The 18,166-nt window shown below is 39.1% G+C and overlaps 1 protein-coding gene across 1 annotated transcript in view; it reads right to left on the bottom strand.

Moving 5' to 3' along the window:
* The window catches only part of MAP3K5 (mitogen-activated protein kinase kinase kinase 5), a 107,578-nt gene that overhangs the window by 46,022 nt on the left and 43,390 nt on the right, over positions 1-18,166 (bottom strand). Inside the window, exons 5-9 of the mRNA XM_010574640.1 lie at positions 17,981-18,149; positions 16,914-17,020; positions 13,238-13,408; positions 8,194-8,306; positions 1,596-1,755 (exon numbers count right to left, since the gene is read on the bottom strand). Of these exons, the coding sequence (XP_010572942.1) occupies positions 1,596-1,755; positions 8,194-8,306; positions 13,238-13,408; positions 16,914-17,020; positions 17,981-18,149 (720 nt within the window). The remainder of the gene's footprint in view (positions 1-1,595; positions 1,756-8,193; positions 8,307-13,237; positions 13,409-16,913; positions 17,021-17,980; positions 18,150-18,166) is intronic.

Raw genomic sequence — 18,166 nt, 5'->3', positions numbered from 1 at the left:
ACAACAGCAGTGCTGAATGTCTCCCCTAAATGCAGCACTCTCTGCTGTTATACTTTCTGGGGCTGATTTATGGGGCCTCTCATAACATTGCTTTCTCTTGGCATTTTTGAAAAAAAGTTGTAAACATAATCTTATGCAATTTTTATGAATACTACAGCAATGAGATACACATGCTTAAAGAGGATTTACCACAGCTATCACCTTATTGCAATTAGACTATTCATGGAAGCTTTGTTTCCAGGCTTATGATAAGAAGGTATAACGTAAAGTCAGAGATCCTTTTGGGAAAGTTCCATAGCTGTGCATTTTCCAATCAACCTTCTTAGGCCATGGAGATACCTGGCTTAAGGTACTCCCCTTTGCACCAAGTGGGCTCTGCTGAACAGCCTGCAACAGACTGGGCAGAAATTGCTCACAGGAGAAATCCTTCCTGAAACACAAGTGAGTGTGCTGCATTCTCAGAGTTTAATTCACAGACTTAAACTCCAAAGGCAATGGTAAGATAAAATCCTGACAACCAGGCATTCATAAACTCTGGAAAACTCTACCAGGAGGCTTCCAGGGAGTGCCATCCAGCTTCTCAGTAAAACATGCACATAGTAAAAATGGAAAACCTTGCAGATAAATACACCGTAAACAGCATTTCTAAAATATTTGGTCAGAAAATCAGAGTTCTTGATTTTGACATAATTCCTATGTTATGTGAATACAGAAGTTTAGCATTTCCATATTTTAGCACACATATGTACATTCCCCTCTGATCAGCTTTTGGAGACTTTCTAGAACAAAAATACATAGGCTGTGATGTATGCACTCTTTCAGTTGGCTGAATGACAACTTTTTTTGGTCAGAAAAGAGTCTCCCCAGCCAACAGGATCCCAGCCCTTGATGAGTAGGTGACTGGTGCTTACTTGCTGTCTATATCCAAAGCAGAACAGGTGCCGAGAGCCTGTTGCCAGAGCAGACATCTCTGGGCCTTTGCAAAACAGATGTTGAATCTACCGGGTTGTCTTTAACACTAGATTTACAGCATTTCTGTTCATTGGAATTTAATCTCCATTCTTCTCAATCATAATGAGAGGCAACTTGCACCATACAGCTCATTCATGTTCAAGTTCCTAAACCAGCTGGTATAACCAATAACCACCACAGTATTCCAAGGTATATCCATGCCTTTCTAGCCAAGCTGTCTGCATTTCCAAAACCTTTCAGGCAGTTATGACTAAACCCACATGTTACTACTACTTCTCTTCAGCAATGTAACCACTGAAGTATGGTGCCTACAAGCAACTCCACCTTTCCCCTTTTGCCCTCAGAAGAGCCTCGAGCCAATGGTGAATCTGTCCTTCTCAGACATCAAATTAAAGACCCATATCAAATCTGTTCCTGAATAAGGGCAAAAGGGGAAGAGAGTCCCTTGTCTGGGTAAAAGTGCAGTGAAACAATACACAGACAGCAAAATCTGTTAAAGGAAAAAAACCAAAACACACCCCAAACCAATCTCCCATCAGATAAATACGATGCCAAATGTGAAAGCTGAAGGAGCCCAATGTTTCAATACACAGCAATGTACATGATCTTGTTTATCACCTTACCATGCTGGTGCCTTTAGCTTAAACAGCTTTTCTGAAGCCTGGATCACTCTTATATGGTCATTAGCCAACATACTGGCCCCCAAGAAAGATCCTACTTCCCAATAGCTCTGCAGTTTCTCCAAGCTCCCCTTTTTACCAAGCAGGCTGCTGATCTTTACTCCTGTAGTAAAAAGAATAATAGGTCACAGGAATTATTAATACAGTTTTAAAATATCAATTTCCCTGATTTGAAATCTATTAATTGCTTAAATTACCATAACCTCTCCATTTCAATGAAGTAAGATGGAAATCATACTTACCAGTTTGTGTTATATGCCTTCCAAACTCCCTAAGCGATAGTGGATTAGTTTTTTTTCTCCCCTCCCCCTCTTCCTAAAGGCTTCTCAAGAGAGGAACTTTAAGACATCACTGTCAGGACAAGGCCACAGTCAGATTACCTATGTTCTTGCATGGACCTCATCTACAAAGGTAAATTGGGGCCTTAGGCTACACAACATAGCTGTAAAAACTTAACAGATGCTGAATAAGGCACCTATTATGTTTTTTTCTGCTTTGTTTTTTTGACTTACAAGTCCCAAGCCCCAAACTTACCTTTATAGACAAGGTCCCATGCAGAAGGAACAGATGATCCACTGGGCTTCTTCCAGCAGTGATGTTCTTTTAATTGCCGCAAATCCTACCCCAATGAAAGACATCTATTAATATTCATAAGTTCCTCAGCAACTCAAGGCTATGGAGAGCCTCAGGTTTTATTTTGACTTGCTAAGTTTTCTGAGAACTGCAAGTTTCCCTGTGGCCTTCAGGATGATTTTTAGTTCATATTAGCTGCTACACACTTATAGCTAACATGAGATACACTACACCATCCCCCGCAAATAAAACAATTTGCAGCTTACAGGACAAGCCTCTTTACCACCATAGTCTTTTATTCACTTTTCCCACACTACTCCGCTATGACAGTTTCCCTCCCACACCACATTCCGTTGTCCTTGATATTAAGGCTGAGTATTCACAAGAAATTTCAATGCAATTGTTGACCTTTTTTTTCCCTTAACCTTCCTTCAGTAGCAAGCAGACTAAACTTTGTGCTGGAAGCAGCAATAAATCTTATCGAGATGGACAGACACTACATTAGCTACATTTCAGTATACAAAATTAATCTTGTTTTCTCACATTGTTCACATTTTTATGTTATCAACATCAGACAATAAATGTTTTTAAAATGTAAAATTGTATCCAAGAGTTCTATAGCCTATTTCACATCTATATTTCACACTTTGTGCTCTCTTGCTAACAAGAAATAGTCATGCTTGAGTAACATACAGAACAAAATAATACTTAAATCATACAAAAACATTATTTGTTCGCTTCTTGGGAAAGAAGTTTGTTTAGTTATTCCTGAAGGAAAAAAATGCAATAGATTTTACAAAATATCTCAGATGCGAGACATGATGCAATGTACATCACCGCCATCAACTCCACAACATAGAGAGGTGACCATCTCTATGTCTATCAGCTTTGCAAGGCTTTAAGCCAGGGTGCTGTATGCATGCACACTGTTAAGAGACTGCTTGAGGATGTACACCTTGGGTGTACATTGTCAGTGTAGGATAGGAAGGGGGAATTTGTGTTAAATGTGTTCAACTTCAGTTGGGTTCTAGAAAGCAAAACCTACACACTATGCATGCAACACAGTAAATGGAAAAAATTAATCTCCCCCAGCACCCTAGAGTAACACTACTCAGCAATATCATCAAAGGCTGAAGGGCTCTGCTAGAACATTTAAAACATTTGCATGCACATGACAGCAACATACAAGACCTGATAGACACCTACTAACTTCCACAGGCTTTGAATGCGATCTCATCACAAGGGAAGTAAGGAATTGGTATCACAGGGATACATGAATCATTTCAGATGGGTGTACCTTTGCTGGGAGGAAGGGGAAAGGGAGCAATTTAGCTGTGCGGAGGGCCTTCGCTGAGTACTGGGCGATGGCACTCACAGTTGCAGTGATCACTGACAAGCTATCACAAACTATTTGTCACAGCGAGCAACAGCACTGGTCTCTGGTTCACAGGCTTACATACTCCGCTATGCTTCATTGCGTCTGCAGGAACTCACCCATCACAACCCTTCAGTGCTCCAGACGTGGTTAACGGAGCCAAAGCAAGGTACAAACTGAGTGTGTTGTTTTGATGAAAGGTACAACTCACATGGGAAGGGACTGGGATTACTGGTGTGGCAGGGAGAAGTGTTTGTTAGGAAGGTAAGACTGGTGATAGCAAGGATTTTGAGTCCCAGCTGATGGAGTAAGGAGAGCTATAGGAAGATGGTGGGAAAAAGGATGGATGTGTAGCAGCAATGATATCTGAGGACACCAAGTCTGGGAATCATTACTGTTACGTAGCCTGAACGAACTGGAAGTTTTAGCCAAGTATTTTGTGAAGTGGATCCTATTACCGTAGAGAAGACAACCTCAACCTCTCATCAAATTCTTCCAAGAAAGATGAGGTACTCGGTGCTAAAACTCACTCTAGTTTGCTGACCTTCCTCTACAAAGCTCATCTATAAAACTTACTTACCCCTGAAAGGCAAGCTGGAAAAATGCAGTTGCAGCATGGAGACATTAGCAATAGGTTCAAAGGACTATAACTAATTTATAAAGGTGGGTGGGGCTTTTTTGTTTTGTTTTCCAGTGGGGTTGGTCTTTTCTGGGGAGTGGGAGAACAAAATAACCTTTCTGTGCAAACATGCAAAGTGAACACCTGCATGAATTTCACTCTGAGTTTGTGGTCTCCTTGTATAATTTATCTTCTTTAGTTTATTTTGATTTCACCATCTTTAAAAGATTTTTTGATTATATAAGAAAATCCAGGCAAAGTCAAGACATTCTCTCCTTCCATGATAAACTTGGCATTCATGGGGGAGAAAGAAAAGCAGCAGCTGAATTCCAGTATATTTTATCAAAAATATTTTGCCTTAAAAATAAATGAGCCAAAATAGAGAAACCATTAATGCCAGAAAAGCCACTGTTTTTATAATGCCAAGAATATACCCACAGCTTGAAGAAAATAAGATACAGAAGTAGATATTACCAGTTAAATATTACTATGAAGGCTTTATAAATAAACTGCTTTCCTTGCTCAAATATTGACAGAGCAATTCATATTACAGGATCCTTTGTGTGTCAAAGCTGCACAGCCTGCAGAAATCATTACTGTCAATGCACTTACTGAGCACTGCATTTCTGTTTCAAAGTTCTGCAATTTTGTACAGTTAAGAAAGCAGTACTGTTCAGAAAATGGAGGATTTTCATTAATGTTTCACATGATTATTTAGTTGTGGACTATTATCTGACAAGTAGAGGTAGGAACTTTTAGAAGGCAAATTTTCTGATATGATGCAGATTGGTAAAAATTCTTTTGGATACTGGACTTAGTTTTACTGGAGTTATTACATCACTGCCAATGCATCTTCTAATTACAGCCCTCTGAAGTGCTGTTAGGGACCATATCCTTCCTTAGCCTTTCCCAACCTACCAATATAATTTCCATATAACCTGGCCTGAACTTTAACCAGCTTGCTCTCACCTCTCTCCCCATCTCCCACCAGAAGACAGACTTCCTTTAATTTCTGTGTGCTACAGATAATGCTGCAGGTGGACAGCAAACTGAAAGCACTGCCAGGCAAATCTAACTACTGCTAACGAATGGTCTTGTATACACAGATCTAAACAAGAAGTGACATCGAAAGAATGACACATATTTAAGACATTTTTGGGACAGGAAAAAAAAAGAAAAAAACAAAACGTTTTCCCACACAGCCTCTGTGGTTTTGCTTATTTTTGTTTAAAACATTAACGTTAGCCCGAGACCAATAAAATAATACATTACCCTCAGAGTCTAGCACAACTCAAGCCAGCTGACAAACGTCATTGTACAAAGACAAATGTACGGTCTTGCACCTGGGAAAACATAATCCAGGAGCGCAGCACAGGCTGGGATCTACCCCGCTGGGGAGCAGCTCTGTGGAAATGGACCTGGGGGTCCTGGTGGACAACAAGCTCAATATGAGTGAAGAGTGTGCTGCTGCGGCAAAGCAAGCCAACAGGATGCTGGGCTGGATCAACAAGGGCATCACCAGCAGAGATAAAGAAGTCATTATCCCACTCTACTCAGCACTTGTCAGGCCATACCTGGAATACTGTGTTCAGCTTTAGTCCCCACTACACAAAAAAAGATATGGACAGGCTGGAGAGGGTCCAGAGAAGGGCCACAAAGGTGAGCAAAGGACTGGGAAGCCTGCTGTATGAGGAAAGGCTGAGTGAACTGAGTTTGTTCAGCCTGGAGAAAAGAATTTAAGGGAGACCTCATCACTATGTTCCAGTATTTAAAGGGTGGCTACGAAGAAGACGTAGACTCTCTTTTTACAAGGAGTCATGTGAAAAAGACTAGGGGTAATGGGTACAAGTGACTCATAGGGAGATTCCGATTGGACACAAGAGGAAAATTTTTCACAATGAGAACAATCAGCCATTGGAATAATCTCCCCAGGGAAGTGGTGAATTCCCCAACATCAGACACTTTTAAGATCTGGCTGGACAGGGTGCTGGGCCATCTTGCCCAGACCGTGCTTTTGCCAAGAAAGGTTGGACCAGGTGATCCTCGAGGTCCCTTCCAACCTGGCGTTCTATGATTCTATGAACGGTGACCACAGTCTTATCAACAAGAAATCAATGACCAGTGACACACATAGGGTCTATATTATATACGTATTTGAAAACTTGTTTCAAAATAGCTAAGTCTGAGGCTTAAAGTATCTTGAAAATACTTCCCATAACAAAATAAGATAGACACTAGTAGATAACAGCAGGGGTTGCTATATCAAGGGTTTTCAGCAGACACCAAGTAAATGTTTACGTAAGAGAGGGGCACAGCAACAGCTAAAAAAAAAAAATTTCCACCAAATAGCCACCGGATATTTCTTCACTAAATCATTCATCAGCCATGTATGAAACCTTAAGTAATAAGGAACCTTAATTTCTGTAATGTTCTCTGTACAACCAGTAGGGAAAACAGCACTGGACAAACTCACAACAAGATGATACCAAACGTCTGATCCCTGCAAATAACAGCCAGATTTCATCAGTACAATTAATTTGTCCAAATCTAGTTGGCTTTAGCCTGTGTGCAATTGAGAAGTTTCTTTAAAATGGAGGGATTCAAATTAAACTACCCAATAAATACAGCCCAGCTTTGCTAAACTACCTAATTTAAAATTAGGCCAGCTGAGTGAATATTTGCAAATGCTATGTAGGAAGCAAAACATGTATTTTTACCTCCTACACTGGCACAAGAATTCAAATTTCAGTGTAGGGAGATGAAAGTATTCTATCTGACCCGAAAAGCAAAATCTCACCCACTCACAGAAGGGCAAATATAGTAGCTGAGGCAACTCTAAGCAGCCTATCACATCCAAATGAATACCTTCATTCACACCAGAGAAATTTAATTTCACTTCCATTATCTACGTGAAAGTAACCATCTCACTCTGACCTTCACACTCAAAAAGACCTTCTCTATGTAGAAAATTACTTACAGACATACAGTGCACACCTAACTTCTAAACTAGAGCAGTGGCTGACTACAGATATATTCTGTGGAGCGAAGAACATTGTTCCTGTCTCACTTGACTACCTCTTCAGGAGACAGAATGATAAAAAAGACTTTACGATAATTCAAGAATTATGGAAATTCATGGAGAAGAATGCCAGTTGAAAAGGATATGTTACTACACATTACAACTTTCAGTGCTTTCTCCCATACCTTCCCTGAAAGTATTACTGACTAATCTTGACTTTGCACTCTCCTCAAATCCAGCAAAATCACGAACAAAATGGACACTTTAATTCTTCCTTCTTAAGAAAGAAATTTTTTACGATGAGGGTGGTGAGATGTTGGACGAGGTTGCCCAGGGAATTTATGAATGCCCCATCATTGGAAGTGTTCAAAGTCAGGCTGAGCAACCTGGTCTAGTGAAAGATGTCCCTGCCCATGGCAAGGGGGTTGGACTAGATGGTCTTTAAAAGGTCCCTTCCAACCCAAACCACTCTGTGATTCTACGAATACAGACATTGAGGAAACCTCAAAAAAAGTATTGGAAGAGAAACATTCTTCTCTCAGCCCATCCCAAGCTCAAGTGCATTTTCCCCACTCTCTGGATGGACTTTTTGTCCACATTCCCTACAGTTCTACAGGGGGTTTTGTTTGTTTATTTTTAAGAATGCTAGCTGGAACAGAATTGCCCCTTCAGGTGTTCCTGTTTCATGCAAATGATGCCATTGCAAAGAAGGGCTGCCATTTTTCACTAAGCTCGGGTAACCAGTTAAGACCTTGCAACTGGAACCAGGTCTTCATGACAGCGCTCACCCACAGTCAGGTGGGATCAGTGGTGGTGGGGCAGACCAACTTAAATATTCACACGCTCACTATCAAAGCATTCATATACAAACATCGGATTTTTCCCCTACAACAGTGGATGGTGTCATACTTTCACTAGAATGCGATTTCACTGTGAATTTGCAAGCTATAATTACCAACTTTCCGCAGCTCAAAAGAAGTATCAAAGCAATGTCCAGCTGCCAGGAGGAGTACTGCATAATTAATTCCTGACTGTAATGTTGGCTCTGACTCAAACGCCTTCTTGAACCTAGAAAAAAAACAAACATACAAGTTTACTTTCTAAATAATGCGATCTAATAGGGACATAATTATACTTTTAGGTACTTTAAGTGCTTATCTTCTGTTTACACAGCAAGAATCCATGGAAGCAAAAATATTACTGTTTTCCACACATGCTTTGTGATTATTTTGGGGAGTCCGTTATTTATACATCCTCCTCCCATTTCCTTTCCCCATACACAACAAGCACAGACCCTACTCATCCATCCCAGTAAAGTTATAATATCTTACTAGATTTCCAATTTTATTTGAGATTAAAGAAAAAAATACTATGAGCTTGTAAGAGACCTGTTTCACAGTTATATTAATAAGCTCATTAATTTACTCTTAAGTATATGAATTTTCACTGACTTGAAACCTTAGATTCTATTGTGGATCTGCTACAGTGACATACAAGCATATCAAAATGTATAAGCACAAAAGCAAGTGATACATGAAGATACTTCGCATTTAGCTATCATTTCAGCTACTCCAAATCTTATTCTTTACTGGGTGTCTCACTGACATCATCCTTATGAGTCTATTCACATAAAAAAGGACTGTATCAGATTTCATTCCCCTCAAGAGGAAGTGAGCGAGCCAGAGGAACAGCAGTGGTATTCACCTAGCCTAAATCTTGTCTTAAAAGAAGTTGAGGGTCTTCACACAAACACTGTCCTCAAGCTAGCAAAGCATGTTGTGGTGACTACAGCAGATCTACAGTGCTTTAAACTTGTTCTACAGAGTGAGAACATGTTTGGTTGCATATACATATACATACACCACCCCCCCACGCCCCCGTAAGGAGGAGGCAAACAAGACTATCATATGTGAGTTAAGAAGCACAAAAGATTCAGTTAACACAACTCTGCTACAGTAAAAAGCAATAGAGTTTAAAATTACTTTCAAAAGGATGGGGAAAAATCCAGACAAACAGATGGATTATATAAAAAAAAATTAAGCAGGTTGTGAGATTAATACAGAAGGAAGGAAAGAAAAATAATCTATACAAAACCTAAGAATTTGGCTTCCAGACCACACTTTGACATGTAAGCAAATCTAAGGCATTTTGATCCTAGCAGGCCAAAAATATGGCTTGTTTGTAATTTTTAAATTTTATTTTTTTTGTTGTTTTTCCTGCTCTATTGATTCAGGACTTTGCATCCTCTAACATAAGCTCTGCTTTCCAAAACTGCAAGACAGGTTTCTCTTCAATCTGGTACAGATACACTCTTTCTATACTCCAGCTGCCCATCTCCAAAGAACTTAATCATTAGACAAGAGTGTAGTCCTCTAAAAAAAAAGCATGATGAGCAGAGTAGACTCAATTAATGCTTTTCTCTCATCATCTGCCTTTCTTTTTGTACTGTGAGTTACAACAAAACAATGAAGAAAGTACATACAAAATATTTTTGCTCACTTAAAAAAATAAACCACAACCCACAACAAAACCCAACCCCCATAAAAACCCACCAAACAGGATGACACTTTCATTGATTCTAAGTATATATAGCTAGAAGAGACCCGTTAGCTGGCATAATCTGTTTGGAGAGACAGTGATGTTAGGAACTGGGCTCCCTTTATTGCCCCAGAGATCTTTCATGCTGTAATCCTCATGCAGTATCAGGAAAAGGAAAGATTGATAGAAGAAGGAAAAAAACCTTGCAAGTGTTTTTGTTCAATACAGGAGACTGTACTTTCACTTTTTTTGTTTTGCCCCCAAATACCTAATTCCTGGCATGACAATCAAAATTTCTCTAGTTCTTGGACAGATACAGACAAAACTTCAAAATTTAAAGATAAAATAAGCATATCTCATGCGTTTCAACAGGTGGGCACATTTGTGCTGTAAACAATGTTAGTCATACAGCCAAAGGAGGTGGAGGTGAGCTTAAGTTTGCAATATAGTTACTGCTTGCAGAAGCACTGGTGAAACAGCCCCCAGAAAAACCTTTTCCCCTTTTCTTAAATATGTTACCACAGAGGTGCCACCAGAGTTACTGATGTGCTCAGTTTCGGCCAGTGATGAGTCCATTGGAGCTGGCTGGAACTGGCTGTGTCTGACATAGGGCAGCTCCTCATCTCTTGTCAGAGGCCACCCCTTCAGTCCCCTGCTGCCAGGAGCTTGCCACCTACCCCCAGCAGACCAGAAAGGACATCCTGGGAATTTTCATACCAGGGTTCTGCCTTTTCTTTCCAAATTGCTTCCACATCTCCCTTCCCCACAGCAGAAATTCATTTTTCTAGCCATCTTTACATGCTACTCACACCAAAAAATACTGGTATCTTGGACCTCTGTAGCCCTATTTACCTCTCCTAAATTGTTATAACCAAAAGTGTAGTTTTGTATTTGGTGTGATCCTGTGCTGACATTCTTAAACCTGCCTTATATCCACATAGCCTACACAGCAAGAATTTACAGACAAAAAGTAAAACATAACCTGTAATAATTAATTTTGAACAGATAAAAATATTCACAGTTTCCCAAACAACTCACAAGCCACATCTGTTGACTGAACTGATTTAAATTCAACTGGTACAATTGCTGTACCTTGTCATGCCTCAAATACCACTGGAGGAGCCTGCACAGTATCGTAGAAAGGCGGTAAGTTTTAAAAGTCTGCCTGTAAAGTAGAGGCTAGCTTAGCTGATGCAATTATGAATGCCATCAAGAAATTGAAAGCTGACATTTGGGAAAACGTTGCAGTGCAAATGCTGAATTAAGGAGATAGCAGTGAAGAGATTTGAATAAAGACTTGATAGCTTTGGTAAGTCTGATTTACACTGTCAGTATACAACAAGAAAGTGACAGTTAATAATTAATCTTTCATCTCTTGTCTCATTTATATGAAAGATGTCTTTTATTCTGCTTTTTAATTATCAGGAAAGCACACTGCCTGCCTTTTTTTTTTTTTTTTTTGGAATCAAGTACCTTGACATCACCGGTTGTTGCAAAAACAGTGCTTTGGTTCTGCTACCAAATTCTCATTATCTTATGCAATTCACCATACTTCTGCATCCTCATTTCTCTAAGACTGAGATAATAACCCTTACCTCAAAATAAAGTTACACTACCATGGAGGTATCGTTCCTGCACACACCTTCCCTCATTGTGGCCTAGTGTAGCACTGGAGTAGGTCTGCTCCTTCCCAAGAGCCTTCCACTGAGTTACGAGTCAACCCTTCAGCCATGTCAAGCCTCCTATATGACTAACACTAGAATTCAAATCAATGTCCAGCATAAAGTACAAACCAAAAGCAGCTGGCCCATCCGGTACAGCCTCCAGCCAAACTCGAGCTTGACTCAACAGAGATCACCTTGTTCTACGGCAGCAGGCACAGGGAGCAGTCTGTACGGGGTCTGACTTGCCAGAGACTTCAGGGATTATTCATGGGCTGGCTGGTCAGCATCCTACCCTGCTGCAGGAGCTGCCAGCCTGCTGTCCTTTCCCAAACGAGTATGCCTGACTGCAATCACTTCCCCTCATCAAATGTCTGAATATCATGACTGCTAAGATGCACCAACTGAAAGTGTGTTCTATGTGAAATATCCTAGAAGTAATTACCACTATTATACATATAATCGTTCTTAGTTCAATTGTGTTTGAAAATGTCAAAGTTTTATCTATTCATAAGGCACTATGAATGAGGAAAAAGCAAGATGTACAATACCAAAAGTAATTTCTATTTATTCTATTTAGCCTGTGATAATGCGTAGTATTTGCATACAGGACTACAGTTTTCTTTTTACATTAGTTCATGACATGAGCAAAATATATATATATTTTTTTTAAAGAGAATCTTGAAAGTTTGTTATGGGCTTTGCCTTAGAGGAAATAAAATTTTTCTTTAATTCAAAATTATGAAGACAGGGACGACAACAATATGCTGCATTCCTGTTATTGCAACATCTTTAAAAAAAGTCCAATAAGCATTGCAATACTGTGAAGCATGACCAGCAATTCTAAACTGTACTCGTATTCTGAGGCCACAAATGGTAAACAATTATATCTTATCTCTTACCAAAGACAGTTCTAATCTGAAGTTTACTGAAAACAAGTGATAAATGACGAAGGGAGAAGAAAACTTTCCATTCTAAGCATTTACTTCAACAGGCAGCTGATGAGCACAAGACCAGAACTAGAATCTGATGTGCAGGATACATAAACACAGATTGCCTGTTGCCTCATCTGAATCATAATGGAGAAAAGGAGCTCATCCTCACAGAAGTCTAGGATGGCATCCAGTGCCTCCATTTGTTAACTTATTCCACATAACAGTGGTTTAGTGCATTTCAAAAGCAATAAAAAACATGATACTTGCCTCTAAAATTAAGATGAGAATTTGTCTAGCCTATTGTGTGCTACTTTGACTATTGATGGGACTGTAGTCCACTGTAATATGCATATACTATACGGTGATGATGGGGTGATAAAACTTTTGCCAGCATGAGCTTGTAAGAGTCACATTACTTGTGAGCATGGAAGCAAAAAAAAAAAAAAGACAGAATGGTACACCCTAATCATCAGTGCAGATTTAAACCTCAGCACTTTTAAGCCTAGCTAGCTAGTGTCTATCAGATTGCAGATATGCCAATTGATTCACAGCTGATTATTGTCTGGCTCAGATTCCTAAGAATAATATAGTAAACAGGAGACTTCATGTTTGGGAAGAAGAAGGAAAATACACTCCGATGAGAGCTACCTAAACTTCCAAGTCTCTGAGGCACTTCAAGAACTTTGTGGAACCAGATCTCTGAACAACATAAATCTCTCATTCTTAACAAATAAGCAAAGAAGATTCAGTGTATCCCTTAAGGATGCCAAATTTTTGGGATGAAAAACAGTTGAAATATATTCTTGTTTAAGGAATATTTTTCCAAAGCTAACAAAAGGACATAGACCAGGAAAACAGTACTCACCAGAATGTCCCTTTGTCCCTGCTTTCTGTGTCTGTGAACCCAGATTCCAAAAACATGTCCTTGTAAATTCGACCAACCAGGCAGTACATATCTGAAGCTACTTGGTCTTCCTGTTCTACCAGGGGAATCATAATTTCTAGAGCTTTCTGTCTGTCTCCAGGCAGATTTCGCCTATTAAAAAAATAAAAATTTTGATTAAAAAACCCAATAAAGTTAACAAGAAAGTTTTTCATGACCATGTTTGAATATATATGTATGATTTTATCCACGTAAAAAGTGCCTCTAGACACAATGGATTATATTATATATCCACACTTTTTTCTCCCCCTTCCTTTCTCTTTTTTTTCCCCTTTTCTTAATATCATGGGACATGTTTATAAAAGCCTCAAAACATGTTTTCTCTCTCCCATGAAGCATCAGCTAGAGCAAAGCACTAACAACAGCAACAAGAGCCTCAAAAGAAATTCTTAGAAAGATCACTTGTTACTTTCTTACAAAATAGAAAGATACAAACCTCAGGTTTCATATCTAATATTTCTTTCATAGTAATTCATGCTTTAAAGGAAAAAAAGATTCCATCTTGTGTTTGTGGGGTTTTATATATCTATATGTATGTATGTATGTATATACACACACATTTTGATCATGAATGTGAAGCAAAAAACCCAAAATGTGTAAACCAGACTGAATTCCCATAATAGGGAAGGTTAGGAAGTGAAGCTGATAATATTAACAGGAGTACTTAAGACAAATAAACCACATAATTGCAAGCATTAGACACTTCCTGGTGACTCACAGTTTAGGTACATACATCGTTCAGTATCAAGAGTTTAGAATTTTTTACTTATTTGTGTACTGAACAAGCAAATGACTCCTTTCTCAGCAAAAACTATTCTTCGGTGGTTTGGAAAGAGTATTATATTCTTTTGGAGAAATTGCTTGTAATATTTCAGTGGCTACAATTTGAATTGAGGAGAATATTTAAAAGTGTTTTTGTATCTGTCTTGCAAGCTTTGCACTGAAGAAGTTTGCAAGAAAAAGCTACCTCAGAAAGAAAAAAAAAAAAACCACATCAAAAGCCACAGCCATCTTAAAGCAGATACTATTTGATCAGAAGTTCAGTAGTGGATTTTTTCTTCCCCCTCTACAAGAACATATCAAAGTTTTGATGCATCTGCACAGGTAGTGTCAATGTCAAACCTGAGAGATCAGAGCTTGCGAGCTCTGAGCTCATGTATGCAGCTCCAGAAGGGAGTGATGTGGAAGAAAAGGTTTAAATCAAGCAGAATAGGTAACAAAGGATGAATGAGTACTTACATCATAACAAAAATAATTAAGAAAACAGAGCAAAAGCACTTGCTTGAGCAGACAGTATAAAATGCTTTCCTGAGCAAAAAAAAACCCCAGAGTGTGCAAGTCTATGTGCTGGGCCAACCTCTATTGTTGTCTCAGCCTGATGGGAAAGACAAATGAAACCCAGTGCTGTCTCTTCCCAACCTTCAGACCAGTCAGATTCTAACAAATTAGGAAAAGTCCCCTCAGACTACAGAGCTGCATTAGGCTCCCCAAGTACTTGTAGAGTGGCACAGCAAGGCTGGTGTACTCATTTGAGATGGACAATCCCAGGCCCCAGGGAGAGAAACCAAGTGCTCCCGGCTGAGCAAGTAACAGTCTCCTTCAGGTCTGTGTTACTTAGCTCCCCTGCCAACTGATCACTTGCCAGTTGTTGAAGGTTTGCTTCCTTTTGTTTTCTCTTCTCATATTGACCACTTAAGTAAAGGAACAAGGGTAAGTCTGCAGCTTCTTTGTTTTTCGGCTGACTTTCATTACAGAAGGGCAATTTTCAGAATGGTGTTTCAGGTGGATAACTCTTCCACATCTTGTATCAACTATCACTAATCCAGATCAAACCAATAGCTACCTGAACTTAATGAGAACAAAACCAGTAAGACAACAGTGTTTTGTAATACGAGCCATTTACACTTTGCTGTTCTCCAGAGACAGAGGTCCCCACTTTTCTTTCTGCTTACTCTTCCATCACCAATGCCCTCACACACTTTCTTGATTTAGGTCAGACTAATCCTGACTAATTGAGCCGCTCCATCCTTCCGTGCTCGTGACCTGGATTAGAAGCAAGAGGGACAGCTTCTTCCACAACAAACGTTCAGATGTGCAGAGTATTCCAGACCTGCCTTAGCTCAGGAAACATACTCTATATTCGCAATAAGGAGAAAGCTACAATTAACCCAGATAATTCCTTCCTAGCATACAGCATGGATTCCAGTGGAATGTACAATCTGGATAAGGGAGGGAGAGGAAAATCTGAACTCCTTTGGAGGTACTGTGTAGACCTTTTGTATGAAGATACCCTCAAAGGCTACATCTTAATAGTCACATCTATAAAAACAGACATTTCAGTCTGCAAGAAGTCTCAACAGAACCAATAAAGTATAAGAATCTGCCTGAAAAGATTGTACTGCAGTTCTGCAGATTTTTTAGTGCCCCAGTGAACTAGTCCAGTCCTGTTTTCAAAGGTGATTTTGTTTTAGAAAATGGTGACCCTGAGGTCTAAATAACTTCTTAAAAATCCAAGGTACACCTAGTGACTTTTGTGAAGGCTACACAGAAGCGGCAGACACATGCTGGATTACTTAATCTGCAAAGCTCCACGTATTTCTGGCAAAGCAGGAACAAAAAGGGCACAATATTTATACCTTCATATACTTGGTACAAAGGAACAAGAAAGGATCTGGACATTTTATTCAGACAAAACAATGCCAGATAGCTGGTTTTTATGTTTGTTTTGTTTCAAAAACAGGTTTAGTTTTTCAGCTAATTACTTGTGACATATTTTGACATCACTTTGACATGACATGCAGTTTTGAGGCTCTTCAGCAAACCTGAATTACAATATTCAAATCTGTGAGAAGCAGAAAGATCTGTAGACATTTTCTATATTTGAGAATTTCAATGCTGACACCTGGTCTACTCCTCTAAATGTCAATAGCAAAATGTTCATTGTGATAACAGCAAGGAAGCAGAAAACCTCTGTAGTTTCCTCTAAAAAACTCCCCCTTTAGTGCCTTGCCCAATTGCCAGTATCCTAGAAAAAGAAAAATCTAGGCTTGGCTCTCATTTAACCCAAGAAAGTAGTGCATGCTGCTCCATGTGGCACATTTTGTGCATGTTATCAGAGAACATGAAAATTAGTTGTTTATTATTATTATAATAAAATCTTCTGATGGACACTTAATGAAAGTTCTCCTCCTGTCTCCTGACACTACCAGAACTCAGACTTGAATAAGATGATGTCTAAGTTAGCACAAATGCTGCAGCACTGCCACTCATACAGCAATGATAAAAGTGTATTTTATAGAGGTAAAATACTGCTAGGTATTTATTGCTCTGATTTAGGTACTGAAATGAAAAAAACGATGCAAACTTATGGAAAGACAAATCAAACACATTTAAGGAAAAGGAATGGAATTTGACAGTACAAGAGAAAGAAAGCTTAGATTGATCACTAAGCTCAGAGTCCCCAGAGTTGCTTCACTGAAAAACCCTAGACGTGCATATGAAGATTCCAGTAGGGAACTTCATCCCGGACTACCAAGCCTGTGAGAAGTCTACAGTTCTGATTTAGTGTTCAAGAGCAGAAGAAAGGGAGGATTCTTACCTGTTCAGCGCAAACGCATAATGAAACCTCACATGGTGGTGGGAAGCCAAGTCAAAAGTAGGCAGTTTTTCTAAAGTTTTCACCAATTTCACAATGGAATCATAATCCTTTCAAAAGAAGGGAATAATGAACTTTTATGTAGCTCTACCGAGGTATACCTATATAAACTCCTCTTTGAACTAAGCACCTCTTATTTCATACTAAGAAGTATTTTCAGTTCATTTTAAGTTTTATAGATTTTAGTTTCTTCAGTCTCAAACTGTAAACAGCCTGGCACTCATCAGAAATGTGAATATGCACACTATTTAGCAGGGACACACAATTTGGTCTCCTGTACTGCTTCAACATGGACCTGTAGAAATTTTAGTACATCTATGTCATGATTAAAGTTAGCTTCAGGGACTGAATGCATATCAGAGTTCATATTGTACAGACATTACAATGCTAACTGCTTCTGAATTAAGGCATCCCAAAACTCTGAAGTAGGCATGAGCCACAAAAACACAATAAAATAATCTTTCAATACCACAGTTTTTAAAGTAGCTTACTCTCTGACATATTTAAAAACCAAACAAACAAAACCAAAATTGAAACCAAACCACCTCAAAATGTTTAAGGAACAACAGTTGAAATTCTGTCTAACAAAGTAAGCAATTACTTGCACCGTTCCAGAAGCCGAAATGCACATGAACATGTTATGTTTCCACAAAAAATGTCACAAGCATGGTGACAAAGAATACATACACGTATCAATAGCAGAATGCTACCATAGCCTTTAAGTAGGAGACACTACAGGCTATCACATAGTAATGCTGAGATGGAGAAGAGTTATTCTATGTTGTGTACTTTTTAGATGCTGTTATAAAATAACAGCGCTTACCTGCTATGAACAGTCTAACTACAAAAAAAATTAAAAAGCATCAGTGAAGATACTGTAAAAGATTTTTACTAGTGTGCGTTATTTGTATAGTTTTTTAGCAAATATGTGCAAAATACACTAAAAATTTCACTGGGAATGTAATTTAATTTACTATGTTTTAGCTGATCTTAGAGCATAGGATTCATACCTGGATGTCTCTGTAGGACAGCAGCAAGTTTATTACAATGTCAGCAGACAAGACTTCAACATTATCCACTCGCTGTCGAATCCTTGCCAGCTCTGCTGCAAGCTCTTTGCCTGTGTAGAGGTTACGGGCCTTCCTGATGTCGTTCAGAATGGATTCCCGGAAATACTGGCTGGAGATGAACAACTT

Source organism: Haliaeetus leucocephalus, unplaced genomic scaffold (assembly GCF_000737465.1).
Source record: "Haliaeetus leucocephalus isolate CR32 unplaced genomic scaffold, Haliaeetus_leucocephalus-4.0 Scaffold450, whole genome shotgun sequence".
Taxonomy (NCBI): Eukaryota; Metazoa; Chordata; class Aves; order Accipitriformes; family Accipitridae; genus Haliaeetus; species Haliaeetus leucocephalus.
The sequence above is the reverse complement of the archived record's forward strand: the minus strand, read 5'-3'. Positions and strand labels throughout refer to the sequence as shown.